This window comes from Toxotes jaculatrix, chromosome 17 (assembly GCF_017976425.1).
Source record: "Toxotes jaculatrix isolate fToxJac2 chromosome 17, fToxJac2.pri, whole genome shotgun sequence".
NCBI lineage: Eukaryota > Metazoa > Chordata > Actinopteri > Toxotidae > Toxotes > Toxotes jaculatrix.
This window is the reverse complement of record NC_054410.1, coordinates 14,251,691-14,278,911: the sequence shown is the minus strand read 5'-3', so window position 1 is coordinate 14,278,911 and position 27,221 is coordinate 14,251,691. Positions and strand designations below refer to the sequence as shown.

Here is a 27,221-nt window from a genome sequence, read left to right as displayed (position 1 = left end):
GAGGGCTTAGCTTTAATACATGAGTACATGAACAGTGTTCAGACTTCACCCCACAGACACGCTGTTATCGGCTAATGTTTATGTGTGCAGCAGAACATTCTGCGGCCACCGTACCCGGTTGTTAGACTTAATGACAGCAATTTTCTGTTCTCTTCTATGATACTTAGGTTAATACAAAGGGTGGCCCTGCTGCTCTCTTTCCTCATGCTGAGACATAAACACAAATAAAAACAATGGGAAGCAATCCAGCTGCATATTGAAAACATGGAGGTTAAACCAGTTAGGTTTAAAAAAAAAAAAAAACAGATCTAATCCACAGTTTGTCAATTAACCAAAATTTTAAACTACACTTTTTCCAATACGGACACATGGTGAAACATGAATCTAATCTTTTTATCTGACTGTATATAAGGCAGGTTAGTTATAGCTACTTAAATCTAAAGCTAAATATCCAGGTGAGATATGATTGCATCCAGCAATGTGTCTCTTATGACTCCTGGTTGCCTGACAATAACACCCCAGTAATGACTGACATTATTTTGATGGATGTTCTGATAGCAGGGCTTCAGATAGACGCGGTCACTGTGTTGTTTTGGGGTCTCATGGTGTTGTGCCCGTCATCTCAAGGTCCTGGCTCCAGCTCTCAGTCAGCTCACATTCTTCCAGCAGGCTAAGTAACTGCTCCTCTGTAAGGTCTGGGGACACATCCTGCAGAAAGACACAAACATTATGTATGATTTTAAAATTATAAGTAAAGATTGTGTTTGCATGTGCAGATGTGCTTGTGCGTGCACACAGAAACCCAGAATTTTACAACCACTCAGACACATATAGAAGACTTCTGGCAGTATCAAGGTCACATGTGACTATTATTACAGAAGTGATGACAGAATATTTTTCAGCTTAACAGCTGATTTCTTCCTAACTTCCTCCCTAGATGTGTTCCCATTACAAATATCCTTTACTGGGCTTAAAACTCAGTTTTGACATATCCAGACAACATGTCGCATTAATGCTTGACCTGCGATAACAGTGGCAGTTCATAATAATGAACTGCAGTGCTCCGTTTGTCCCCTGTGCCTAGTTGGAAGCCGTCCGGGTAAAAACGCTTCCAGTTGGATATGACAATTGTTTTTGTACTGATAAATCAGACTCCTCACAGGCAGCCTTCAGGGTTCAACGATGAAAGCCAGCCTTCTTAAACTAGGTTAAGAGGATGAGGAAAGTTTCAGAATCTGAATAAATGTCAATATCTGTCCATGTGAGTGATGTGTTATTTGGCAACTGCATGCGCAATTTCTGATTTCAAATTATTTGGCTATGTAAACTTTTAATTCCTAATAATAAGGTTAGACATGACTAATTTACCTATACATGAGTGCTCTAAGACAGTTGCCATCTCTCGGTGTGAGAATCCTGTACTTTGTTTAAACAGCTGCAACTCAACAGTCAACTTGTTCCAATAATATCAACTCATTACCTTTCATGACATGAGATATATGCCAAAAACGTGTCCAGGAAAGGCAAACCTTAAATCTCTGAGTTGAATAGTAATCATTGTCTTCATTCTCTCAGCGTGTGCACTGGTGTTTCTAGCTGTCGTCCCACACTGAACAGAATGTCCCTGGCCTTAAAGCAGGGATCGCCTGATCCAGTAATTCTGTCCCTAATCCAGATGTGAGTCTTAAAGCAGGATTAATTGATTTTTTTTTTTTTTTCACCTGGGGGACAGCAAAACAACCTGTAAACATATCACTATCCCAATCTGAAAGTGATATGGCCAAAATGTTAGCGAACAGTTTTCTTTTTTAACATCCAGCACTCATGAGGCAGCATTAGCATTCATCTGGAGTCGTACCATTGGACACCTCATGAATCTCTGCTAACTTCTGAGGGCAATATCTGGCTATTTATCTGGCTATTACACAGTGTGACCCATCTCAGGCACTCAATTCTGAGACAGAGAGAACATTATGCCCATGCAGTTGTTTTCACCTCTTCCTCATATCCCGCAGAGTCACTCGAGACAAAATCACATTCCTGTGTCTCATCTACCCCGCTAGCTGAAGCTAATACTCTTCATCGATCATCAGTATTCCTCTTATGACCAGACCACCCCCTGAAACTCTCTACAGCCTCTCGCCAGATACCAGTTGCTGATAGATATCTCTACCAGACAATCCTGTCCATGTTCAAAGTCCTCCAGAATGTAATGACACCCTTTAGGTCAAGGCGGGTTGGGCCGTGTTACTCATTTATGACCCCTGCAATTACCCAAACACTGCATATCATCTTCTACCGCAGGCTACAGGCACCATGGACACATTCCAACCGCAAAGGCCCCCTGCAGCACTCAGTGTTTTTGTATGTGGCAAGACATGGCCCTTTGCCTCTGCACTTGACCTTCACCTCTAAATGGCAAAGAGGGAGACCGTATCCTCAGTATGTAACTCCATGCATGCACATAATCATATGCATACACTAATGACAGGCTTAGCTTTTAGGCATTTTGGTTACACATACTTTCCCTTCTATGGTTATTCTACGTTTTAATAGGTAGAGTTGACACCCCGCTCACAGAAAAATAAAAAAAGATGATTTGCTTGGAATGGCAACTCTAACATAAATTTGCACAAACATAAGTGAGCCATTACTGCAATTTGAGATGTATGGCACAAAAAAATTCATTGGTCAATTATAGGCATGTCAGTGTTTGAGTGCTCATGAATGGGGCAATAAAAAAAAAGTGCCCCACCGGCTGGACCATTAATGGGCAGAAATGCCTTTAACCAGTACCAGCCGTCTTGGAGATGGGAACTACAATTTAGACTTTCCTACAGAGATGAGAGAGAAAAGATATGGAGGAGAGAAAAAGTGCTTTTCACTGCTGTGACAAAATGCTGTGACTGTTTAAAAGTGGTTGACCTCAGGTGCCCTTAATACTAGGAAGGCCAAGGGCACCTGTGGGTGACTGATATGTGTTTTCCTGTCTGGCTGTCTGCCTACTCTCTACAGAGAGAGTTAAACTCAAGTGTTACAGCCACTTCAGCTCCTCTCAGTCCATCTGCTGCAGCTGCCCGGCAGGCACCACTTTCATTTCAGTAAACAGCTGAGAAAAGTGCTGAAATTACAGGAAAGCTGCCCAAAGAAAATACCTGACAAATCTGACTGAGATAGTTCCACTGATTACCCTTCCCCCACTGGGTTATCAGTGAGACAGGAGCAACAACGTTGATCCTGGTTGGAAGTGTGTGAAGACAGTGTTACTAAACTGATTCCAGTAGGAAAAGGATGAAAAGAGCTGGAGAACCAAGAAAACCTCTGTTTTTAAGCTGTTTTTAAGTGGCTTTGGTAAAAGAACCAATCCACAGGATGTCAACACATAAATTTGATTTTTTTTTTTTTTTTTTTTTAAGTCAGTCCCCAGTCGAAAGAAATGTGCAGCTGTGTGAGCTGCTACACTTGAGGCAGATTTTGGAGTTATTCCCAGCCCATACATCCTCTGGCATAAACATGTGAAACACAAGCTGGAGGTGGAGAATCTATAGATGCACTTAACCCCAATGACTCCTAATGGGGAAAGTTATGGCCTTTGACAGCCTTCTGGAATGACACTAATCTATCACCTAGTGTTATATTATACTGACTTGTTGAACACTACGAAGAAATAAGAATGCAAGAATGATACTGTGATAACATGCTTTAAAGGATAGGTTTGCTTTGCAAACACTCTGTTCTATTCTATTATCACTTTTTTATTAAAAAGAATCCAAATACTGTCAAAGTTCATTCTTTTTATTCACAGTTCACTGACTGGCTGCTTCCCCCTGCTCTGAGAGGCATTGTGGTGTCGAGAAAACAAGACATCAGTCAGGAAATAGCTTTGACGCGGCCGCTCATCAACTCAACATATTTTTAGATAATTATCTATTTTTGCAAACAGCTTTTGCTTTGAGCATATTGGCTCCCTTTCATTCCTAAAGAGCATCCTTCATTAATGTCTTATCACTAAAGTCAGTGAGTACTGGAAAAGACAAAGTAGGAGTCAAATCAATCCTAACATGCTACGTATATGTCTGGTGGTTATTGTCAGACTGCCAGCATTATTGCTCAAGACATCTCATACTGCTCCCTGTAGTCCCACCTGTTTCCCAGACCCAGCAGGCTTATTGCATCTGTCTCAGTCTGGCCTGTAGTTACACACCCATGTGCAGAGAAAGTAAACGTAAGGGAAAAACCCATGTCAGTGTTCTGTTTAGCAGCTCTTTACAACATATTCATTTTTAGTCCTCGCTGTCATTTGTCACTGCCTTTACTCCTCTTCCTTGTGCATCTGAATAGTACAAAACTGGCTATGTGTTCAGTGTGTTGTTTGCCCTCCAGACACCGGAGTCCAGTTCCTCTCCCAAGAAACAATGGCAAGGTGGGCGACCCCCTGGCCTTTGGTGAAAGATGAAGGTTCTCGCTCACTGTCTGGTATCACTTTCCAGCAGGAGTCGAACCTGACAAAGCCAGAGCTGTTCAGCCCTGCAGCTCTCCACCCTGCGACGGACCACCACCTCTGTACAGCTCACTGTTGGCTCCTGTACACACAGGGTGCAGGGCTGGTTTACCACAAGCGTGGGCTGCTCAGCTTTCAAGGTCACTGACTTCAGTCACATACCTCAGCTTTATCGGCCACAGACCCAGGGGCCAGTTCTCCGTTAATATAGGAAGGAATTCTATTCATTACACCCTATTTGCTCCCATTCAGATGCTGAGACTAACTTGTGAGGCAAGCCAGCAATTCTTTCTGCTATGGTATACCTATGACATCATGTGAATATATCACGGTTAGAAGAAAAAACAAGTTTGTCAAATGTCAGATAATGTAGATAAGATAAATACATAATCCCCCTCAGGGGACTTTCTGAGCTACCTCATTAAAGTCAGTCTATTGTAGTGATTGCTGGCTGAATCTCAATATCCTCATTTTACCTCATTACTTCACAAATGCAGCCTGCACATGTACTGTATGAATGAAAATATTGTACACTTGGACACGCCCTCTGTGTATCTGTGCAAGTGACTTAAAATTTTGTTCGGGTGCCTGTGACTGAACCATTAAAGAAACCCTAAGAGACATAATATTGTCCATTCTCAGGTGATTCACAGCTTAAGCTCAGGCTGTTTCACTGGCTTTCTTTAAAATGTTGTTTATGTGAGAATTGATGTCGTGAGGCAGCTCTGCTGCCTCTGGGTTTTTTGTTGTTTTTGTTTTCTCTCTCTTCTTCTCTGTCTCTCTGTGTGCATGTGTCAGAATGTATGTGTGGGTGTGTTTTCAGGTAGTGGATTCCTGGGCGGCTCCTCCCTACTCCCTCCTCCTGCTCAGGCTGATTGCGCACACCTGTGCGCACACTTGTGCGCAATCTGGGTGCAATCAGTCGTCTCCTCAAATAAGAGACATGGCGTTCCGTGATCTCGCAGTGACTAGATCTCTGTGCTCTTCTTGTTGTGACTTTTTGAGGTTATACTCACCTTTTTTGAACTTAACTCTCCTGACTCTACCTAACCACTGTGCTCTCTCCATCTGCCCTCAATCCTAAAATAAATACATACTGGAAATAAAACTTTGGAAATTGTACAACTTGGAATTGACTACTGAGTCACACAGCCACACAGCTTGTTAACCAGATGAGGGGCTGACTTTGCTATACACTGCATGGTGCGATGTATGTTTCTCCATGACAGTCTACACTAAATATTGTATGTGTACTGTGATTTAAATCACCAGGTACAGAATGCTGAGGTTAGGGGACTACCCATTGCTTTTGACAATCAAGTCATTTTCCATCACCACAACTGGACACTTGAAAGAGAGACAGCTAATGCTACCTAGATGATCCTTCTTTGTATAATGTGGGACAAACACAGCACTGAGCTGCTCAGGAGCTGCCTGTGACTCAGCGGGTGCTAATGTAACATGACCTAAAGGCTAACTCAAGCCCAGTTTGCTTAATTCAGGAAACTAAGTTAAATAGCCTCCAATTTTCAAATGGAAAACAAACTTTACGACACAATGCATCCACCCAAATGTTGTAAAGGGACAGATGTCTTAAATCGGTAACGGTACATAACATTGTCTGTGCTCAGTGAAAAGGGGGAAAAACTTGTATCAACATTCTTAGGCCATACAGACAAGTTGACAGATTACACTCTGTTTCCACAAATATGTCCAAAAACACTCTGTCTCTATTTAATGGAAAAAAAATGTGCTATAAATAGTATCATCACAGTTCATATTTTCTTTCACAAAAAGTGGGCAGAATTCAAGTTTCACTTCAGCTTTAATTAATTCAAATTTATAGGCAAGGAGGTTTCACAACAGCAGCTTTCAATGCTGCAGTAAAGACAGCAGTGCATAGAGGGGTATGAGGCGGAATGAGATAAAGAAGGGGACGGCAAACCTGACTTGTATTCTGTGGAAAAAGAGTTGTGAAACTGCTCAGCTTCCAGAACAAATGGGGTGGAGGGGTGGGGGACAACTCTGATCTACAGTGGTGGGTGGTTACCTCTTTGTATTGAAAGGATTGTAGGTTTGTGTGTTTGCTTAACACCCTGCACTGCAATCAACATCCACTGGCTGAATTCTCTTTACAAGTTTCATTTTTATATGTATGTATTATTCCATGATACTATAACTACTTTTTTGAGGTTTCAGTATAACTTTTATCATTCAGTCACACACACACACAAGTTTTCACATGAGATCTTTAAAGCCATTTTATATTACAGGCCCAGTGTTAATAAATGCAATGGAAAGAGATGAATATGAAGTGTATTAAAAAAAAGTGTGCATATACAGTGATGTGACCTCCCGAAATCTGATGCTTAAAATCAGACCGGGCCATCATGTAAAAGTGGTGTGCTAAAATACTCAGTGTGGTAACTGTGACCATAACACTTCGTGTGCCATTTGTCTTGTATAATACACATGTAAAATCAGAGCCCTTTGATTAGTACTTAGATTAAATTAAAATTAAATTGCACTGTGGAATCCTAGTGTAAGGGAAAAAATATGATGGAGGCCTGATTACAGTAAGATTACCTGACTGGAACCATCCTGCTTTACTGTAAATGCTGGGATTGTCCTTCCTTTAGCAGTTGATCTAGGAACGTAGCCAAGAGAAGTTGTAGGAAAACTAGGACCAGATCAGCCGCTGAGTAATTCATGTTTAGCAATCTTGTTTTGTTTTACAGTATTTCTAAAGAAATGCATTGCAAAATGACAGGCAAACTAACAATACCTTTCTTTGCAGAGGAAATACGTAACTGCATGGGCAAATATAATTGACAGCAAAAAAAGAAATATCACAGGTTAAAGGGGAGATTCTTTGGCAAAGAGGTGAATTTCACTGGAAGGGATTATGCCTGAATTGGGGGAAAGCAGAAGCAGAGATGACGCACAAAATTACTGATCTCATATCTGCATCCAACTCAAAGCCACTTTTGTTTGAATAAATCACTTCAAAAAGTACTCTAGACAAACACTTGAATTCTTAACATCACACACTGGGATCAATCACACTAAAGCGGCGCAGGGACGGGTTCCTGTCACTTCTACAATGTATGAGACATTTTCCACCTTTACAGTAGGTGTTACACTCCAGCAGCAGGCCAGACTAAACACAGAGCAGAATACTTCCCATTTGGAGGTTGAACATTTAATATCAAATCCATCTCTGTAGTTTGTAGATGTATTCTGCTTCAGTAAAACATTTTTATTTCAAACATATTCCTAAAATAAATTCCTGAACAGTCATCCTCTTACGTTAGCTTCCTTCTGGAATTCAGGATTTATTTTCTTACTCATGTCATCGCTGGCTGGAAATAACAAGGAAAGAAATAGCAGCATGTGGGCAAAAGTATCACAGCACTTATACATGTTTTTGGACTTGATTTTAATAATAATTACTTAATTAATCACGTCCTATAATGCTGTATTAGTGAGTTACTGCTCATGAACTCAAGCTATGGATGCTAAAATTAAGTAGTAATTGAAAATGATACCACTATGAGAAACTTAAAAGAACTGTTTGACATTTTGGGAAAAAGGCTTATTTGTTTTTTTTGCTGAGAGTTAGATAAGAAGACTGGTATCACAGGCTAAGCCAACCATCTCTGATCCTACTTAGGTATCATGCTCTTAATCCACCAGAGAGCTATGCATAAACTCTGTGAAGTTGTTATACACTTGAGGTGCAAAAAGACTGTGAGAAGACATTTGAGTCACGGATGTTATACAAATCAACTTTATGAGTACACTGGAGCTGTGTGAAACTGTTTAAGAGTGCCCTCCCAGACAAATTCCATGTAAATAAATCTTTTCTAACCACAAAACAAGCCCAGTAGCACTATGAATATAGACAGTCAGTATGCTGTTTACATTGCAGTCACTTGCTGAGTTCAATTATTTCCTGAATGTATATAAAATGCAGTGACACACAGCTAAATGCAACTCTGAAGTAGTTAAAAGACTGGTGGTTTTGATGTTACGTGATCATAATGAAAGAACAGTTTCCTCAAACGAAGCTTGGCTTAATTAGCAAAAAAAAAAAATCCATTTGTTTCTCCTTAATTAGGCCAGGAATAGGTTTGGGTTGCATGGCATGGTGCCTCGTTTGATGTAAGGGAGTGGCTGCCACTTGGTGCTTTTATTACCTCACTGTTTGTGAGTGAAAATGGCATCTTTTATGTTTAATGTAGGCATATATACATCACGCTGTGGTTCATCAGCATTAGAATTGATATGTTGGGTAATGTGTTTAAATGTTTCCATGGACAGCAGCACTGTGACGAAACACACAGGTAGTCTGTTGTGCAAGGCTGAGCGAGACTCCCTCCATTTAAACAATGACAAAGTCAAACCAATACATTTATCTCTAATGTTTTCCTTTCCTTGCACACAAAATTTAAAGTCATAAATGTCAGAGAAAGCAGAAATCAGGCCTATTCACCTTTGTTCTTAGAACATTCTTGTCTTGTGCCCTGTGCTACAGGGTTTTGGGAAAGAGAGACAGTTCTGTGGTTGTAACTCTACAGCGACTCCTAAAAACCAGACAGAGCTCAATGGTTTCCAGGGAACACCGTGGAGCGTGGACATCAAATCTCAGTGAAGAACGCTTGAAAGCAATGAAACACCACGGAGGACAGAAAGCTATAAGCAGATTGAACGACTGTCCTCGTCTTCAGATCACGGCTGTATACAAATAAAAAGGGGGAGCAGAAAATTTAACTCCGCACTCAAAAACATCTCAATAACAACCTAAATTTTACATAAAGCTGCTAAGTAATATTAAACTGTAAAGTGAGTGTGATACAAAGAGAGTGGAAAGGCAAGAAGAAAATGGGGGGAAAAGAAGAAAAAATATGGGCCTGCAGAGACACACGAATATCGCATGCGATTTCATCGTCCCCCTGTTAGAATGACTGAGAATGAGCTGTGTGCTTGTAATAATTTGTCACACACGTGTCTACAGATAGAAACTCTGAGGAGCGTTATAGCACACAACGCAGTGTGTGGATGTAAGTACTCGTGTGAATTTGAGCACGTGTTTTGTTATAAGTGTGTGTGTGTGTGTGTGTGTGTGTGTGTGTGTGTGTGTGTGTGTGTGTGTGTGTGTGTGTGTGTGTGTGTGTGTGTGTGTGTGTGTGTGTGTGTGAGAGAGAGAGAGAGAGAGAATGAACATAGCTGCTTTGAACTCACAGTCATCTCTTGGCTCTGGCCCAGGATCTCCAGCTGCTGTTGGATCTCTTGGAGCCGCCTCTCCTGCCCTCTCCTCTCCTTTATGTCCTGCAGGACCTTCTCTCCTGGCTGCGGGTCCCCATCGCACTTCCAGCCAAACTCTGAGCCACGGCCCTGATACACAACAGACATGACTGGTTCTCAACAGGGAGCAAACAACACATTTCACATGTGGACATACTTGGGTGCTTTCCTAGAGATGCACTCACAGCTTATGGCTGTCACTCAGAAACATTTAAAGAGGGATCAAAACCAGCTAATAGTTCATCACAATTTATTTGTGTGAAAGTTTTCCATTCCTTGACTTATAGTGTGCTTATTGCCATTAAAATGTCATCATTGCGGTATGTCCTAAAGATGTGGAGACAAACATATAGTACACCACAGGTCCTTCCTGTTTTTACACAGTAAAATCAGGTGCTCATTATAACACCTGAGAAAGTATAGCAACTCAGGTAAGATCTGCAGGGGGTCTACATGGGGTCCAACATTAATCACACATTTATGGCATCCATGTGCACTGGACTGACACATTGAACCGCAAGCTGCATCCAAAGCAAACTCTGAAAATGGGTCAGGAGGAAATAGGAGAGTCATGCTTGGAGTACCATCAACAGACAACTGATAAGTGAGAAGCTTGTCTTTCTGACCACAGGTTGGATCTTTTTCAGTGGGGCTAGGTCACAGAGAGGGGACCAAGTCAATACACGCAAATGATACATATTAAGATTTTAGGTTTATCTCTAATATTTAAAGATGTCACACCCTGTCACATATTTTGGTGCTACTGAGAGATGCTGCGCAACGATGAAGAAACAGATTCTGTAGATGCAGTATGATGAGCAGTGGCTGCTGAAAAGCTAGCGTAACTGTCATAAATCTCAAAGGTTAGGTCAAACTGGTAAAATCCTTCCCCACCCCACCCATCATTTATTTCTTTAGGATGGATGGAAAATTCATTGCAAAATGAACAATAGCATAGTGACAGACCAGTGAATGACCTGTGGTGGGGTCATATTTTGACCTCTAAAAATACACAGCTACTCTATAAAAGCAGCAGCTAGGTCAAAAAATTGTTGGGTCTGAGAGGATGTTGACAACCGCAGGACTGTTTTGGAGTGTCAGTCCAGCGCCATGTGGTTGAAATCTCCATCTCTCTTGGTTAGTCTGGATGCCAGGCAGGCGCATGTATGATCTAATAATGTTGAAATTGATGGATATTTCATAAAATGTCGACATTTCAGTAGGGCCTTGCATACAGCAAAATGGTAGGTTACGGGAGACAGCGGGACCCAGAAGAAATTATGAACTTAAGCACTGAGTTACTAAATCTGCTATGACACATTCATGATTACGGATGTAATCTCAGTTAAACCCAAGAGGGGAGTTCAGTTAAGTTGAGCCAGTATGTTGAGAAAAAGAATGAATGCTTCTGGCCCTGTTAATAAGTGAAGCAGCCATGTCTAGTCGGCTAAAGTCACGTATTACATGTACACAGTTTTTAGGCAAATGGATGACACCAGTGTGACTTTAATATTTAAATCTTGGCAAAAACAAGCACCTCATTAGAAGTGTGTGTGGCCTCACCTAGCAGTGCCCTCTGTCTCCCTATAGGGAAATAATGACAGCTTCTGTCTGAAGCCTCTTCTAAGTGGTCGTTACTAGAGCCTTTCTGTTAAGACTCATCCAGAACTACAAAAGCCAGGACCACGAGGGGATCAGACTCCTGTCATGCACCAGAGTGAGAAACACAACATTCCAACCAGGAAAAATAAAAATTAAAGTCTAGCTTTACCACCATCCTCACACCACTAAATGCATGTTTCCAAAAAAGCCCAAATCTTTGGGAGAAACAGTTTATTTAATTTGGAAACGACAGCTGCCCTACTTTTCAAGAACTATAGACTCCAAACTTTAAAATTGTCTGCAAGGTTTAGCAATGATAAAGCTATCACTGACCAAAGTTTGAATGAATCTGGCATGTATGTCACATATTTTCATACTAAACCAATTCTCTCTGGCTAAATTAATACCCTATGAATTCTGAAAAGGGGGAAGTCCACAGTCTCTTTGTATAAACGTTACTAATCTCAGCCAAATAATGATATTAAAGACTTGCCATTTTTCTTAGCTATGTCATTATCTCTGTATTGGTCCTGGTTCTTCTTCTGTCGCAGTAACAACAGATTAGATACCATACCAGAAGCAGGTCACACAGCAGTCTCACACAAAAATGCAAAAGTGCAAAATTTCATGCCGATCCAGTTAATAGCTGTTGAGGCATTTCAGTCTGGAACAAAGTGGTGAACTGACCACCCAAAGGAGCATTTCAATCTCTATGGAGCTACAGTGCTAGAATAGCCACCTAAAGTAAACTGTAATATATATGTGTCATGAAAGGTTCATCTGTACTGACCAGTTCTAATAATTGAAATGAAGTTAAAAGAAGCCAAGATTTCATTTTTGTTGGAAATCTTATAATATGTGAATATATACTTGCTTTGACAAGTGACAATTGAAAACTATATGAGATCAGAAGTGTTAAATTGACATAGAACTTTTCTGTTTCATAAAAGACTCAATGGCCAATAACTCCTTATTTCCAATTCTTTGCTCACAGTGTTTCTAAATATATAATTGATTAAACAGTAATAATAAATCAGTGCAACAAGTTTAGATCTAGTCCAAGGCACTGGCAAGGCTAAACAGTAGATTAGTCTTTGCTCTTGTGCCAGTTGAATTGTAGTAATGATTCACTTCTTGGAGAAGACTTTGGGAATAATGTTTCTTGACCTCAACAGACTCCAGCGATTGTTCTAAAACATTATGGTATTTGTGCTTCTTCTCCTGGAATGTGTGATAGCTTTAACTCAATAGGAGGTCAGACTTAGTGACTTCCAAAGAGAACAGGGGAGAGAGACCGGGGGATCTGCTTATCTGAACATCAGCAAAATGCTGGTAATTGGCTCTCCTCAAAGTAGTCACTTGACATACTGTTGAAGATCTCCAACAATCACATCACCTATCTGGGTCACAAGACTGCTGGGAGGCCCTGAAGACCTGGATTTTGTTTTCTTTAAGTTTGAAAAACATGTCAAATATAATAAATTTTTAAGAGAAAAGTATGTCAGCCAGTTGATAAACTATCAAATCAATGCTTTAGGATCTGATGTTACGCTACTGACACGAGTAGATATAAAGAACAGCATTGTAAACACAATGTCACTGACTGCCAAGTGCACCTCAAATTCAACATGAATGTTATTAAAACAGAGAAAAGGTCGTTCATGCATGACATGACGACTCCAGTGAAGCTGTCCTTGTTTAACCTTATGGTTCAGATTTTGCTCTCCAGCCGAATGGAAAAAAATGACTGATTCGCCAACTGCCATGAGCAAAACGATCATTAGTATATTATTTGCATGAGATTCAGATACATTTAATCAAGCATGCCTTTCACATTCATTAAGTGGTTACTGATATCCTGTGATCAGTTTTATGATTTCAAATAGAATCAATACATTCCATCCAGAGGTTGTCATGGCGTTTGAGTGCAGCAACAGCTGCAGCGGTTGATGGATGATCTCTTGTTGTCCAAAGTGACGAAATTGGAAAAATAGTGGGGATTGCTGTGTGCCAAACATTTCACTTCAAATTAATTCAAAACAAATCTTGGATGTCTAACACTCAGATTGGTAGCCTGGAGCTGGTCTCTGCAGATGTAACTGTGGGTTGCATCTGTGGTGCGCTTCACCAAATATAACAGCTGGATCCTGTCATGAACACGCATTCTCAGATATATCTCATAAACAGCAAGAAAACAAGACAAATGATTAGGTTACCATCGTGTATCAGTGTCTTTTGCATCCCACAGCAAAGTGTATATTATAAACAGGGGTGTACCAGCCTACTGCTTGCTTCAGGTTCATTCTTACATTAGGTGCTTGAGGCCAGACCAAGAAAAACCACTGACACAGGCTGATGACCTTGTTCACACACTCAAGACAAGCAAAACAGAGCCAGTGTGTTCTGAGGCAGTTAGACGACAGTATATTCAATAAAGCTACTGCACAATCCAAACAAACTAATCTGTATAATGTGTGGTCTTTTCAAAAAAGTTCTCCATACTTTTTTGAACTAACTAAAGTCAAAAGTAGTGGAGAGGCTATGTGCCATAGGAAATAAAATAAAGACTTCTGGGGCAATTTTTACAGACATGATGCAAAGAGTTACACAAATTAAACAAAGGCAAAAAAAAATGGGTTTCCTTGAAAAACACTTATGTGATGTGGACGCTAGCCAACATTTCAAACAGCAGTTTGTTTTAGCATGCAGTAGCCACAAAACGGCTCATTGGCCTTGACTCTGGGGGCCTTTGTAGTATGAAAACTGTCTGTTGGTCACATTAAGTCCCTCAGTCATTAAAAAACAGGCAAAACAGGCTGTGCAAATAATGGAAACAACATGTTTTTGTTACCAATTCATTAGGGAATCTAATTCAGTCCAATACAATTATTTTTATTCAAATCTACAATATACTGTGGTCATTTTGTAACTAGTGGTAGTGTAGTATTGTATTGTATTGGACTGCATAACTTTGAAAAGGCCACTTTTCAATATAATTGTAATATAATTAACAGTTGAAGATAGTTTTAGCTTCAGCCTAAACAATATAACTTTGGCACTGTGTCAAAAAAAACTGGACATTATTAGTTTTACAGATATAGAGCAGTTGTATTGGTTTTTATTACATTATAAAGATGCACCTGACCATTGGTAAATCAGTGTAACTACTTACTGACAAACTACTTATCTAAAATTGGATTCCTGTTGACTGGAAAATATACTCCCCTGTCTTTGTGAACAGTGCGTGTTGTTAATGACCCTTGGCTACACGTTGCAAATGGACAGTGCTGTTATGATGAAAGAGAGCCAGCCATGCTGACTCACCCAGAGATGGCTGGTGTTGCTCAGAACAACACGCTTTTCTCTTTCTGTGTTTCTCTTTTTTCTCTCTCCCTCTTTTTTCTTATTTCTGTGAATCTGAAGTATAGTAGGAGCTCTGGCTGTGCCACGTGGACCCAGGCCACCTGCCAAGGCCTGTCCACATGCCTTGCCTCAAGCACTCCCTGTGAGAGCTCGGGAGTAAGCTGTTCGGAAGCCATGGCCTAGAGTCTCTTGACATCCCTCTCTCTCTGTCTTTCTCTCTCTCTTATTTCTTTCTCTTGTCTCTCAGACTGACGTTTTGCCCAGCCATGACCTATAGTCATCTGCCAAGTTCTGAAGCAAAGATGCTGCAAAACAGCTGTCTGCCATATTCTATACCTACCTGCGTGCTGACACTTGGGTAAGCAAGGTAACGCAAACAAATGTTTTTAATTCTGCACCACTTGCCTTGCACAAAAGTCAAGTTTTAATGCCAATTCCCTTTCCTCCCTCCTTTCTCTGTACGTAGACCACAGATCTGTGTCTACTGCTCCGTGAGAGACAATGTGAGGGTTTGTATATTACCATCTTAAAAACATCCAAGAGACGATATTTGTTTGCATTCATGTCGCCTTTTTACCCTCCAGAAGTTATGCTTTTACATCAGTATTTTGGATCCCTGGTAGATGACTTGATGATTGCTGAACATTCCTGAAGTATTAGAAGATTCACTTGTGGGTCATCTGGACTTGTATACTTTTGCTATTTTTTCAGAACTGAGGGTGGTCTGGAGCAATCACTGTTGCACAAATCAAAACCTCCTGATGCATCCTACAATCAAAAAAGCATGCTGAATGTGATACCGGGTTGAAATATCTATACCACCTGTACATTCTCAGCACCTTAGCATAATCCAAAGAGCAATCAAAGGTCAAAAAATGTTTGATCTCTTTGAAGTTTTCACTGTTTGGATTGTGGAAGAAAATCTTGAATTTGTAATCCCTCCAAACCATTGTAAATACTTCACAGTGTACTGGTTTTACTGTTGTTAAAGAGAGACTCACAGGATAATCTCCACCCAGCATCACTTTGTTTCATTCCCTTTGCTAATATAAGGTAATTTTAGTGTTTGCCAAATAATGACACAGATAAAATAAAGTTGAACAAAGAGCTTAAGAAACAGACCATGTTAAATGTTTATCAAAAGCATCTGGAGGGAAAAATTGTCCAAGCATCTTTTTGCACTCCAGCGACAAAGGCTGTGTATTGTCAAGTTCAATATCTGACCTACATTTCAGCTGCTAGCAGTCTTACACAATTACATGTTACTTTTCCTACAATTACAGAGAAAATGTAGTGTTAGTGCAACGCTTAAAAGAACAGTTAGCCAGGTAAGAGCTAAGTGAGCTTAAAGGTGTGTTCCAAATTTTCGTCATCATTCACACAGCATCATTCACACAGATCTGACTGCTGGATCGTTTGTGCAGTCCATGTCGTTAGGCCCCAAACAGCCAGCATTAGCAGTAAGCTAGCTACCAACACGTGCACCAACTGTGTGTGTCATTTTCCTCCGGTCTCTCTCCATTTTCTTCTCGTCTTTGTACATTTATGAAGCAAATTCATAACATTTTCAACTTCTGGATGTGTTTTTGCATCAGTTTGCACCACCCAGGGCGAATTTGTGTATCATGGCATCTTATTTATTTATTTTGACTCTGTACACAACACCACCACATCTAAAATTCACAGCACATTCTCTCCGAACACACAGTTAGAGGTGCTTCTAGACAGATCTTAGTAAGGCAAGAAAGTAAATAAGCATATTTCCCAAAACACTGAATTATTCCTTTATAATATGGTGAGCTCTGCCCATGCATTAAAATATAAAGAATAGGGGACTGTGATAATATTCTAAAATACTTTTTACGTTTTAAACGTTTTTTAAATTGGGCGATGGAGACAGGAGATAATCAGTGAATATTTTAAGGTTGGTTTATTGTTAACAGATGACTTTGTGACTAAATTATCCGCTATGGAGTGTCATAATGAGTGGAACAGTCAAAAGTTAGATCTTAACCAAGACAAGGAAAAACCTCTCAAAACCACTTAACACCAGTGGGAGAGGCGTTTATAAGAAGACAATAAACTGGATCTCATGGGAATTATAGGGTGGGAAAGGGTGTGGAGTCTATTCTTTTTAGCCAAGTTAACCATGTGAAAAACGGCAAGTGTGCCACATGACAAACCTGACATCTCAATTCTCACCATGCAGCTGTCCAGCCGTTAGAAGAATATATAAACCACAGAGGCTGCAAAGATGATATTGGACTTTTTCATGTTAGCATACTCTTTGAATTAAAATGGGTACATTCCAGTGTTTTCATGCTAATACACTATAAAAACACATCCATTCACTGCCAAGCTGGCTACTAGTGTAATAAGTGCTGAATGTTGAACTACAGCAAACTTCAGCCAACGGTAAGGAACAAAACATAGTCACATCCATTTCTGTTGTGAATTAGCTTAGTTTCAATATTTCAGTAGGGATATGGAAATCATGCTCCAAAGAGGACACTTTCTTCCTTAGTACAGAGGATAAAATGTCTTTTTTGTCCTCCTTCTGTCATCACTATTAAAGAGAAACACATTGTTCTGCTAAAAATGACTCCGCCTTTGTTTTTTTTAACTTTCTAGTTCTGATTTTATTTTGAGGTCAGTGTTCCCCGATCAGCCACAACATTAAAACCGATAACTGGTTCTAAAGTTGTGATTGATTAGTGTATATTGCATGTATACATCTGTATCACATGTCTGCATTCTGAATACGTCAGCTGGTATCCTGACTTTATGTCACAAACTGTAATACGCTTGGTGATATAAAATAAGAACAAACCTACATTTTAGATGAATATAACATGGCCAAAGCTTTTCCACACATGTTTAATTATATGACCGGATGAAATAAGATAAATTTGCAAACTGTCTGCTGACCACATTGTGTTGGTCAAAAGGGCGTCTTCTACCCAAAACTCTGCTCTCTCACTTAACATTTGATTTAGCTGAATTCGTGGGTGCTCATCAGCAACCACACAGTGTGACTAAGTGACCTCATAGTTTTACATCAAAATATAGCCAACCAATACACAACAAAAACACAGCTGGAGTTACTATGCAAACACACAAGAAGTTGAAGCCCTCTGTCGATTAAGGGAGGGATCTGATGCAGTCAATGCAGCAGGACAGTGATTTAAAACCATAATATCATTCATTAATTTTCATTGTAACCACACTTTCAAGAAAAGCCACATTTGAGAGAATGACATATGTATTTCTGATCTGTGCAACACACACACCCATGTCACCAAACACCCAACACCACCTAATTCTGATGACAGAATCTCCTCTTGTGGCTTCAAGCTGTGGGTGGTGCAGGCATTACCACACAGTGGTACAGTAGGAGGGGTGTACTGTACATTAATCCTATGTGCCAACACATGTTTTTAATGACAGGAAGGCTATTTCAGCTGAAGCCTGAGAAAAGGGGAGAAGAATAAAGAATGCACAAGGAGCAATTCTGTCATAAGCACAATATTAAAGTTTTCCAAGTAAAACAGTGCTTAAAGCTGTGTTGATTCCATTCAATCCGGATCGTTGGAGTAGGGTTTGTAGCACCCTGACCTTTTTCCTATCATCAAAACTCATCAAAAAAGAGCCAGAGGCAAAGAAAGCAAACCTTTTTCCCATCAAAACTTTTGCCATGACTCACCATTTGGCAGCGTAATGAATGATATTGTGCTTCCACAAACACAGATGCTGTGGTTTATGGCACTATGGCACAGATTTTTCTATGCCTTATCATTCAGTCTGTGCCGTAATAATATGCACCTGCCACTGCACTGCCTTATGTAGATAGAAAGAGAAAAACGAAATGACAAATGGCTGATCCTAGAGCACTGATAGGTACTTTATCACTAAACATGCAAGTCTTGAGTCCAGAATACACAGATGAACACCGCAGTCCAAGACATTTTCCCCTGTTCAAAGGTACAAAGTCCGCTTTTATATAGTTTTATGCAAAAATGTACTGCTACATGTAGATGACTGGCAGTAATATATGCTGGTCTGTAAATCTAGCGTACAATAGACTTCATATGTAAGTGAACCAATCTGCATGTGTTAATCTCTGCAAATGAAAGGGGAAGCCTTGTTCTTTTTCTGGAGCTGGCACTCTTTTACCTCCACAACCTGTAATTAGGTTCTGATGGGGAGAGGCTGACTCTCCTCTGTGGAAGTATACTGGCTGGTGCCAGGCCTCACAGACTGTATCCATCCTCATAGGCTCAATTGACAAACTCACTTAGCCAGAGCGAGGCTGCTACTACTAGGGTGACTGCACAGGAATGCACAGGCTGCTTTTTGACTCAGGATATCAATCACGACTTATTGGGAAAGGATGCAGCCAAGTTCTGAAGTCACAGATCCAAGCCCTGACTGATCCTTTATGAGCGAGTGCTCACTGGGGAGAGGTGAATAACTCCCACCTCTGTGTAAAACGTGACAGATGATTGATCCGACATAGCCAGAAAGCAAGAGACAAGGGCAAACGTGGAAATCCAGGTCATGATTTAACATCGCGGGGAAAAACAGTTTCAATGGTGTCGCAACTGCGATATGATGATCTCTTTTGTGTACATTAGAGACCGCTCTGGAATGAGCAGGCAAACAAGCAGGTTCCTGAACTGCTGTCCAAATGGTTTCTGTTAGGAACTGGAGCAAGCTACTCCCGAGAAGAAAGGTAACCACAAAACAAAAGCATATTTATTTTTATGACCACCTGTAGGATTTATGGTAGCTGATGTGGAATGAATGACTGACTCTAAAAAAGATTTATTGTGTGTGCAGTCTATATTTAATGTATGCCACAACAGTATGGAGGGATTAAGGTAGGTTAAGAAAACAGCTACTTTTTGACCCCTTCAGGTTTTACGTTCCTTTCCATTTTTATGTAATATTCTACATGAAAACATTAGAATAGAATAAATCTCAAATTGTTTGTTATTAGCAGTCTAAGGGTTAATCATCTGTAACCAGTTACTTGCGAGGCAAAGGTTTGTATCATTGTTTAATTCATACTTTACATCAGTTGAAGAGGCATGCCTGCATTAGCTATTTCAGCACTAATGAAGAGCAGATGATGGATGGATGATGGGGAATTTTACTTTCTCAAAAGCTCTTTTTACCAGACAAGATGATTAAAGGGTGGGAAGGGAGGGAAAGTAGGTTACACAAAGTAACACATCCAGCTGTCCAGTAATATCACAATTTTGTGCTATTGGCCGACAGTCCGCTCCACATCATGTGTGGGGAGTCTTGCACAAGGGAGTATTGTCTTATTTTGAAAAAGAGCCTTGAGGCAACAGTCAAAATTATTGAAGAATTACAGTGTTGTACTCATTCACCCACAGCACCAGTTTGGCCATTACAAGTAGTTTAAACAATTGTTTATGAAATTTGAGAATTTCAAGAAGCAGTGAGTCACGTCTTCATCTAAAGAGTCCCCAGAGTTCACCTATTGATCATGTACACATCTGGTTGGGCTCAGTCAGTTCTCGGTGGAATTGATTGCACTAAATCCTGAGCTTTTGAGATTTAGTCTGTCTTCATCAGGCAATGGATTCAGTCATATTCTCTCAAATCAGCAGGCTGACTTTCTGACCTTCACCCTGAAGCTGCCCCTGTTTGTCCTACTTCTTTTATGTTGCTAGTGCTGCAACCAGTGATTATTTACTTCACCAAGTAATCTGCCAATAGTTTTTTTCCTGATGAATCAATCAGTGAAACAGTGAAAGATGCCCATCATGAACCCAAGCTGAGGTGCAAATGAGCAAATGTTCACATTTGAGAAGGAACCAATTAACTTTTTGGCATTTTTATTGGAAAAATGAATAATCAGTTATCAGAATAGTTACCGATTTATTTTTCGTCAGCTAACTAATTGATAAATTGACTGCTGCAGCTCTATAAAATTTAGCACATGACTTTTATCATACACCTGGTCTAAAGATCCAACCCACTCAAGATTACAGCCTGGCCGATCCTGGATTTTTGAGGCTGTTACTGATATCGATATTTGAGTTAAAAAACAAACAAACTGATAACTGATAATGTGATAAATACTTCCCTCAAAATTAGTTTGGTATTTTTGTACTGCAATTTCTTTTTGCTTGTCAGCCAAAATAAGCAATATCAGCATATCTGAAATAAGCTGACATATATCTGTCTGGCCGATTTATCAGTCGAGGTTCACTGAAGAGAGCTGAACTACTGAGCGGACACAACATAAATGACCTCAATACCTCAGCTTCAAATCTTAAGCTTTGTTCTACTGCCATCTCCATATAACATCAGATGAATAACTTGGTAAATTTATAAGCGCGAAAGTGAAATAATTAAGCCAGTAACATCAATATTTATGACATTTAGGACATCACGGCATAGATCACATCCTATTCCAACTCTGGGATTCAATAACTGCAGTTTTTCCTTGCCTACATCCAGTAGTGATAGTAGAAAATGGCACCCTGGGTCTACAAAACTGCATTATAAAGTTTTTATGACTTCAGACACATCATTTTCCACTGACAGGCTACGCAAATGATGAGCATGCCATCTGGCATTAAAATGTAGTGAGATAAGGTACTGAGATAACTCACTGAGCTCACGTCTACGAGTGGGCCCAATCCCAGGACCAAGGCCTGGAAATTTTTTTTACAGTTATAAATATCTGTTAAGTTGGTTCTCCACTGTCTGATGTGGTAGTGATGTACAGATCACTCAGACAATGTGCAGTGTATAAAGGGTGAGCACTATGAGTTATTGTAGCGGTACAAACTAATTCAAAATGTATTAAATACACACATGCAACTCATGGAATAGATAAAATAGAAAAAAAAACAATAATGAATCTAAATAGACAAAAATCATTTGCATTCATGGAAATAATGGGCACATAAACAAACCATGAACCCACTCAACATGTTACATTAAAATATTATGAATTAATAAATGTATCAAAGTTACCATTTCTCATATGGAGAGAACATAATCTCTTAAATAATGAAACAACAGTCTAGGAAATATTCTCACATTAAGTTTAACTAGCAGGACATGATGCACAAGAGGCTTTATAATATGGCCTTCCTATGGAATCGTGGAAAAGTGGATGGAAAAATGAGGCAACGCTCAGTTCCAAATTACAGCAGCTTACACAATACTATTTTTCCCAACTTACGAATTGGGGTGTAACTCCCTGAGGGTCAGTAACAAAAGATTTTACAAGATGTTGCCATAAGTGCCCTACAGAGCTGACCTGGTAATAAGACTTAATGACCTCATCACAGAGCAGCCCTGGATGGCATCTGAGAAAACAGACTGATAGCAGTGTTGCAGTTCTGTTGAATACATACCTGAGGCACGCTAAAGTTTGTATAGGAGCTTTGCACCGAATGAAACTCCTCAACAGGAAGGAGAAGGCGCATTTTGGCGTCAATGTCAGTCATCTGCTCCAGGTCAGAGGGCTCTGGGGTGTAACCTTGGCCTGTCAAGACTGACACAGCCCACATGTCCTCCTGGAAGAAAAGCATCACCAAAATAAGTCATAGTCCACTGGGTATAAGCCTGTTTTATTTTGTGGTAACCTAAGTAGGGGACTGATAAACATTATCTATTGCTTATTCAGCAACCTTGTAACAGTGATGTCTAAAACAGGGAAAGGGCACAAGTCTGACTGTAGCACATCTGGTTGGTGCTGATCACTGAAATGCCAAAACTGCTTCTTCCTCACAGTGACTGTCTGTCGCAGGATATAATGTCTCCATTATATCCTGTGGGAGACACTGGGTGGGTAGTGAGCTCATCAGGACCCAATGGTGAGATAAGATCTTGCAGTAAGGCTATCATTCCAGAGAAGAGCACAACTCTACAAAGAACACAGCTGTAACCTCTGAACGGTATCAAGGGAGAGTAGAAGAAAGCTGGCATTAGAAAACAGCAAACGTAAGGGCCTATTAACTAGGTGGAGCACCACACCAAGCCAAAAGCTAACAAATGACTCCCACAAATTCTTATGATGCTGATTCGTGTTTCAAATCTGCAGATCTGTTCTGTTTCAGCGACTCTGATGTTCGCAGTGGCTTGCAAGTATTCAGTCCCTCAGTTTGCCCTTTGTGTTCATATGCAGGTTTCTGGACCATTGCATGAAAATATAAGTTGTTAAACAGACTTAAGAAATGTGACCCACTGATAGATGATTGATATTAAATTAAATTTTGAATGTATGTACAAAACACAAACAGTTACAAAGAGCAAAAACTCCTCTACAACCTGTGGTGTTCTTCACTGTGAATGACATAAACCACAGAGTGAAAGTTTTTTAGTCATGCAAAAAAAAAACAATTCCATGTGTAAGTGAATAGTTGGTCATTTCAGGAAGTGTATTTATTTTCTTTCTTGCTGAGAGTGAGAAGTGAACTGGCAACAAGCTGTAGCTTTATAATACAAACATGAGGGTGGTATCAATCTTCTCATTAACTCTTGACAAGAAAGCAAATAAGCATAATACCCATATCAAATTCTTACTATTACTGAGTCCATAGGTAAGAGATGAATATCTGTGTTCCACCACTGCAGCCCCAGAATGTTCTACGATTACTGACTGCTACTGATTTACAGCCTTGGGTTACCAGAACTACACAACACCGTGGAGCTTGTTAGGATGAGAGTCAGCAACATCAAAAAAGTGTACAGGGCAGGAGCTTGTGGCTGATGTGTCCTGGGGGATTCTGCCAAGAAATGGGAGAAGTCCTAAGAACTGAAGACACATCACTGCCAAAATCCTGGTGACATAAATAATGTGCTTGCTTGGTTATGGCCATTCATAATAGCACGCCTTGCAATAACAGGAAGTCTTCTTCCAGCCAATAAAAAAACCCAAGAGCCTCGGCACTCCCCTCAGTTTGGTATCTGCCACCACAATTACTCCAGTATTGTTCTAAAAGTCAAGGCAAACATCATAAATAGAGCAGCAAGACATGAAAGAAACACTGGCAAGCTGTCCTACGGATGCAGAGCTGTCGGGGTCAAGCTAAATGGAACCGTATGTGAAAGATAAGTATGTTCCCTCTCGCTTCCCAACAGGCTTCATCCCATCTGACTTCAAACTAGACTCACAGCTGCCAAAAGGGCTGTTAAAGCATATTAAAAGTGAGGATAAAAACATTTAAAGTTAGGATAGTGCAGGTGGGTTCACACTGAAACAGTCTACTGCTCCAAGTGGCACAGGTTCTCAGATGAAGAGCCATCAAAGGAAAATAAAAGGCCTCATTCAGTTTGGCTTAAAGCGTATAGTAGTGCTATATGAAAGATCCTGGCTTCTGAATTTCACAGGGACATCAGGGAGGAAATTGTTATAAAAACACGATTATAAGAATGAATCCTTAAAATGTGGCGTTCCATGTGAACTGCATATGGCACTTCACATCTGGTTCATAATCTGAACTGCACCGAGGAATCAGAATCTTCTGCCCAGAGGCTGTCTCAGCTGCCAAGCAGTCATCAAAACATGGATATTTGACCAATGTTACTCTACGCATGCTATACTGTGCGCCAAAGTGTGGCTGAGTTATTTAAAAATATCTTCAATAAAACCATTCAAAAGGCCAAGTGTTAGGTCATGACAAACAACAACAGAGGACAAATAAGATGTCAAAATTCAGATTCAGAGAACTTTATTTGTCCCCGGGGAGCAATTTAAGGCACATATAAATAGATAATTCATAAATGCAAAGACTGTGTTAAAGGCTGTGACTAAACACTGAAACAATAAACATAGCATGCATAACACACTATGTTTTAAATATGGTAAATATAAGCTCAAAATGTTTGTAGCAGAAGCAGAGGCTGGGGTCGTCTGCTGCAGTGCTGCTCACCATAAAACCTCTAGACATGAGGGGAAAGAGACTCATCCTACAGCATATGTTGTCTGTTAGGACTTCATGTCATCCTACCTCGCTGTCTGCGCCTCTGGCACTGTCCTCTTCCTCTTCGTCTATTTCTCGGAGAAGCTCAGCCAGACGTGCTTTCTCTGCATGGGTCAAAGGCACTTGGCCCTCATCACCACTTACTAGCTATTGCATTACACAACATTTGGGGGGAAAAAAGACAGTGAAAATCCTTATTTGCGTGATGCTTCTATACTTTTCAGTGGTGCCATTATAGGCTTAAAACATGTCTTTCTCTTGAACTACAGACAAATATTTTCCTCACTGGAAAAACAAACAGTGGGGGAGACTTGCTCCAAGTCATGCGATACACTCCAGCACTGCATTTGGCCCAGCGTGAACTTTGACATACCTCAATGTTTCTCTTGACAAAGTCCTTCTGTTGTTTCTTGCCTTTGGAAGTTCCACAGTGGCTGCCTTCAAATTGCTCTTCCCCAGTCTCCAATGATTCTGTTGAGCTGCCTGGCCTCTTTTCACCTGTCAGACAAGCCATGCTTTAGATTTCAGAAAATAAATATTGAAAAAGTCACAGCTTTAACAATAACCATTAGCCAAATCTGATTTTTTTTAAAAATCACAGAATTTCAGCAGGAGTCATTTTTCAGCCATGAGTTCTTATTCTGTCATTTCAGCCACATGATCACAGAGTTTGCAGATGCCCTAATAATCTTGAAACAGAGTGAAACATAAATACTTTCTAAAGAAAATTAGACTAATCTAATCCTGCAAGGTGGCATAGAGGACCATGCTTCATCAGAATTGTAAGAGGTTCAAGACCTCATGATAGCAAACAGCCAACCTGCCTAAGCGTTCCTGAGCAGATAAACATGCTGAATTGCTCACAGTTCCCTGGCTGCTGTTTTGGGGAGAAAAGTTTTTTTTTTTTTTTTCCGCTAGGGAATTAATATCACAAAAAGCCACAAGATTTTAATAAGGAAACTGTTTGTGAATCACATAGTGGGCAAATTGTTATGCATTCAGGAAAAGTGCTATAATAACTGAGTTAGTGAACTACAGTCTGCACCAGCAGACAATGGAAAAAACAACAGCTGTAAGTTCCCTGAGTTCATGGCGCCATCAAGTGTCCAATCTAGGTAGTACAACTGAGAACATTAAATTAAACAAGACATGAACATGCCGCCCAATTAGCTCAGTTGGTAGAGCATTAGACTCTCTCGGGGTAGTGGGTTTGAGCCCCACTCCGGACGGCACCACCCTCCATGGGTCCACCATCCGTGGGAGGTGCTGTAGGACTTCGATGCATTGTGGACTGGGTCGCAGTCGCCCCCGCAACTTGGGCCTGGACCCAGATAAGCGTGGCATACATGATAAGACATGGAAATATGTGTGCTGCGTTTTCTTTCATGTTTGATTTTCACTAACTCACTTCGCTCAAAATGTTGACTGTGTCCGTCATGGTGACAGTCAGGAACCTGAGTTTCAAACACAGGCACAAAGTTGTCCTCCTCTTCTTCTGTCTCTTGAAGATTTAAAAAACAAAAAACAAACAAAACATATCTTAGATGTCTCAGAATGACTGCATTTACACTTTCAGCACTGTTTCTGATCTGTATACTGCTCTTTATATTTACCAAAGGGTGCTTCCAGAGCTAAAAACAGCCTTGTGTTCAGAGCTTCATGAGCACATTCAGAGTGGCCTTCAGGCTTATTCTGCTGCAGGAAATACACAGTATAACATCATATCATATGTCATAAGAATGAACATACTAGTCAAAAACCAGCACTGATCTAGTGAACCGGTAATGTTTGAGGAGTGAATGCAAAGACCGTATCTACCGATAATTCTTGCCAGAGTTTTGTTTTAAGTTCTTTCCTCTGACGCTTGACTTCTTTTTCTTTGCAGATCTTTAGAGACAGTATTTCATCAAGTCGTCTCATTTCATCAAAGGCTCTCTGTAGTTCTGAATCTTCCTTCTCTTCATCCGCAACATCAACGGGATTCTGACCTAAAAGAAGCACACATTTTCTAAGACAGTGTCGAGTAACTTAATCAAAAACAAACAAACAAACAAAAAAAAAACAAAAAAAAAAAAAACAGTACTATTCTAAAACTGAGTGTACTACTCTATTGCACATTACATATAACACCTACCTTGGTCAGGGCCACTGGCTGAGGAGCTAATGGTTGCTTCTTCAGAGCTGCTCTGGATCTGAAGGGAATTGTTTTCTAAAGTTATTGGAAATGATCAAATTTAATAAGTTAACAATCACCAGTTTTGTTCTGCCAGTGTCACCATCTTTACTCAAATACCTGAATATCAGCAGCATCATTGGTCAAAACAACAAGGGCAAATGGAGTTGTAGGACAAATTCTGTCACTATGAGTCAAAGACACGCTGGACACACGGCTACCTGTTTGCTCAGTCGTTGCAGGTCGGGAAATGTCATCTAAGCTACCCCTAGTAATTTCCATAGTGTGACTCTCACAAGCT

General features: G+C 40.3%; 1 protein-coding gene across 1 annotated transcript; it reads right to left on the bottom strand.

Moving 5' to 3' along the window:
* Positions 1 to 586: 586 nt before the first annotated feature.
* Positions 587 to 27,202, bottom strand: fsip1 (fibrous sheath interacting protein 1). Its single transcript, XM_041061178.1, has 10 exons — positions 27,041 to 27,202; positions 26,882 to 26,939; positions 26,566 to 26,735; positions 26,361 to 26,442; positions 26,156 to 26,248; positions 25,121 to 25,245; positions 24,775 to 24,894; positions 22,177 to 22,338; positions 9,746 to 9,898; positions 587 to 708 (listed from the first exon to the last, which is right to left on the bottom strand). Exons 1-10 carry the CDS (start codon positions 27,200 to 27,202, stop codon positions 601 to 603), a joined length of 1,233 nt encoding a protein of 410 aa, XP_040917112.1. The 3' UTR covers positions 587 to 600.
* Between the last annotated feature and the right edge of the window lie 19 nt (positions 27,203 to 27,221).

Coding starts and splice junctions, on each gene's coding strand:
- fsip1 (XM_041061178.1), bottom strand. CDS start 27,202: ATGGAAATTACTAGGGGTAGCTTAGATGACATTTCCCGACCTGCAACG. Junction 26,249..26,360: donor AGCTCTGGAAGCACCCTTTG/GTAAATATAAAG, acceptor TAAATCTTCAAG/AGACAGAAGAAGAGGAGGAC. Junction 24,895..25,120: donor TTGTCAAGAGAAACATTGAG/GTATGTCAAAGT, acceptor GTAATGCAATAG/CTAGTAAGTGGTGATGAGGG.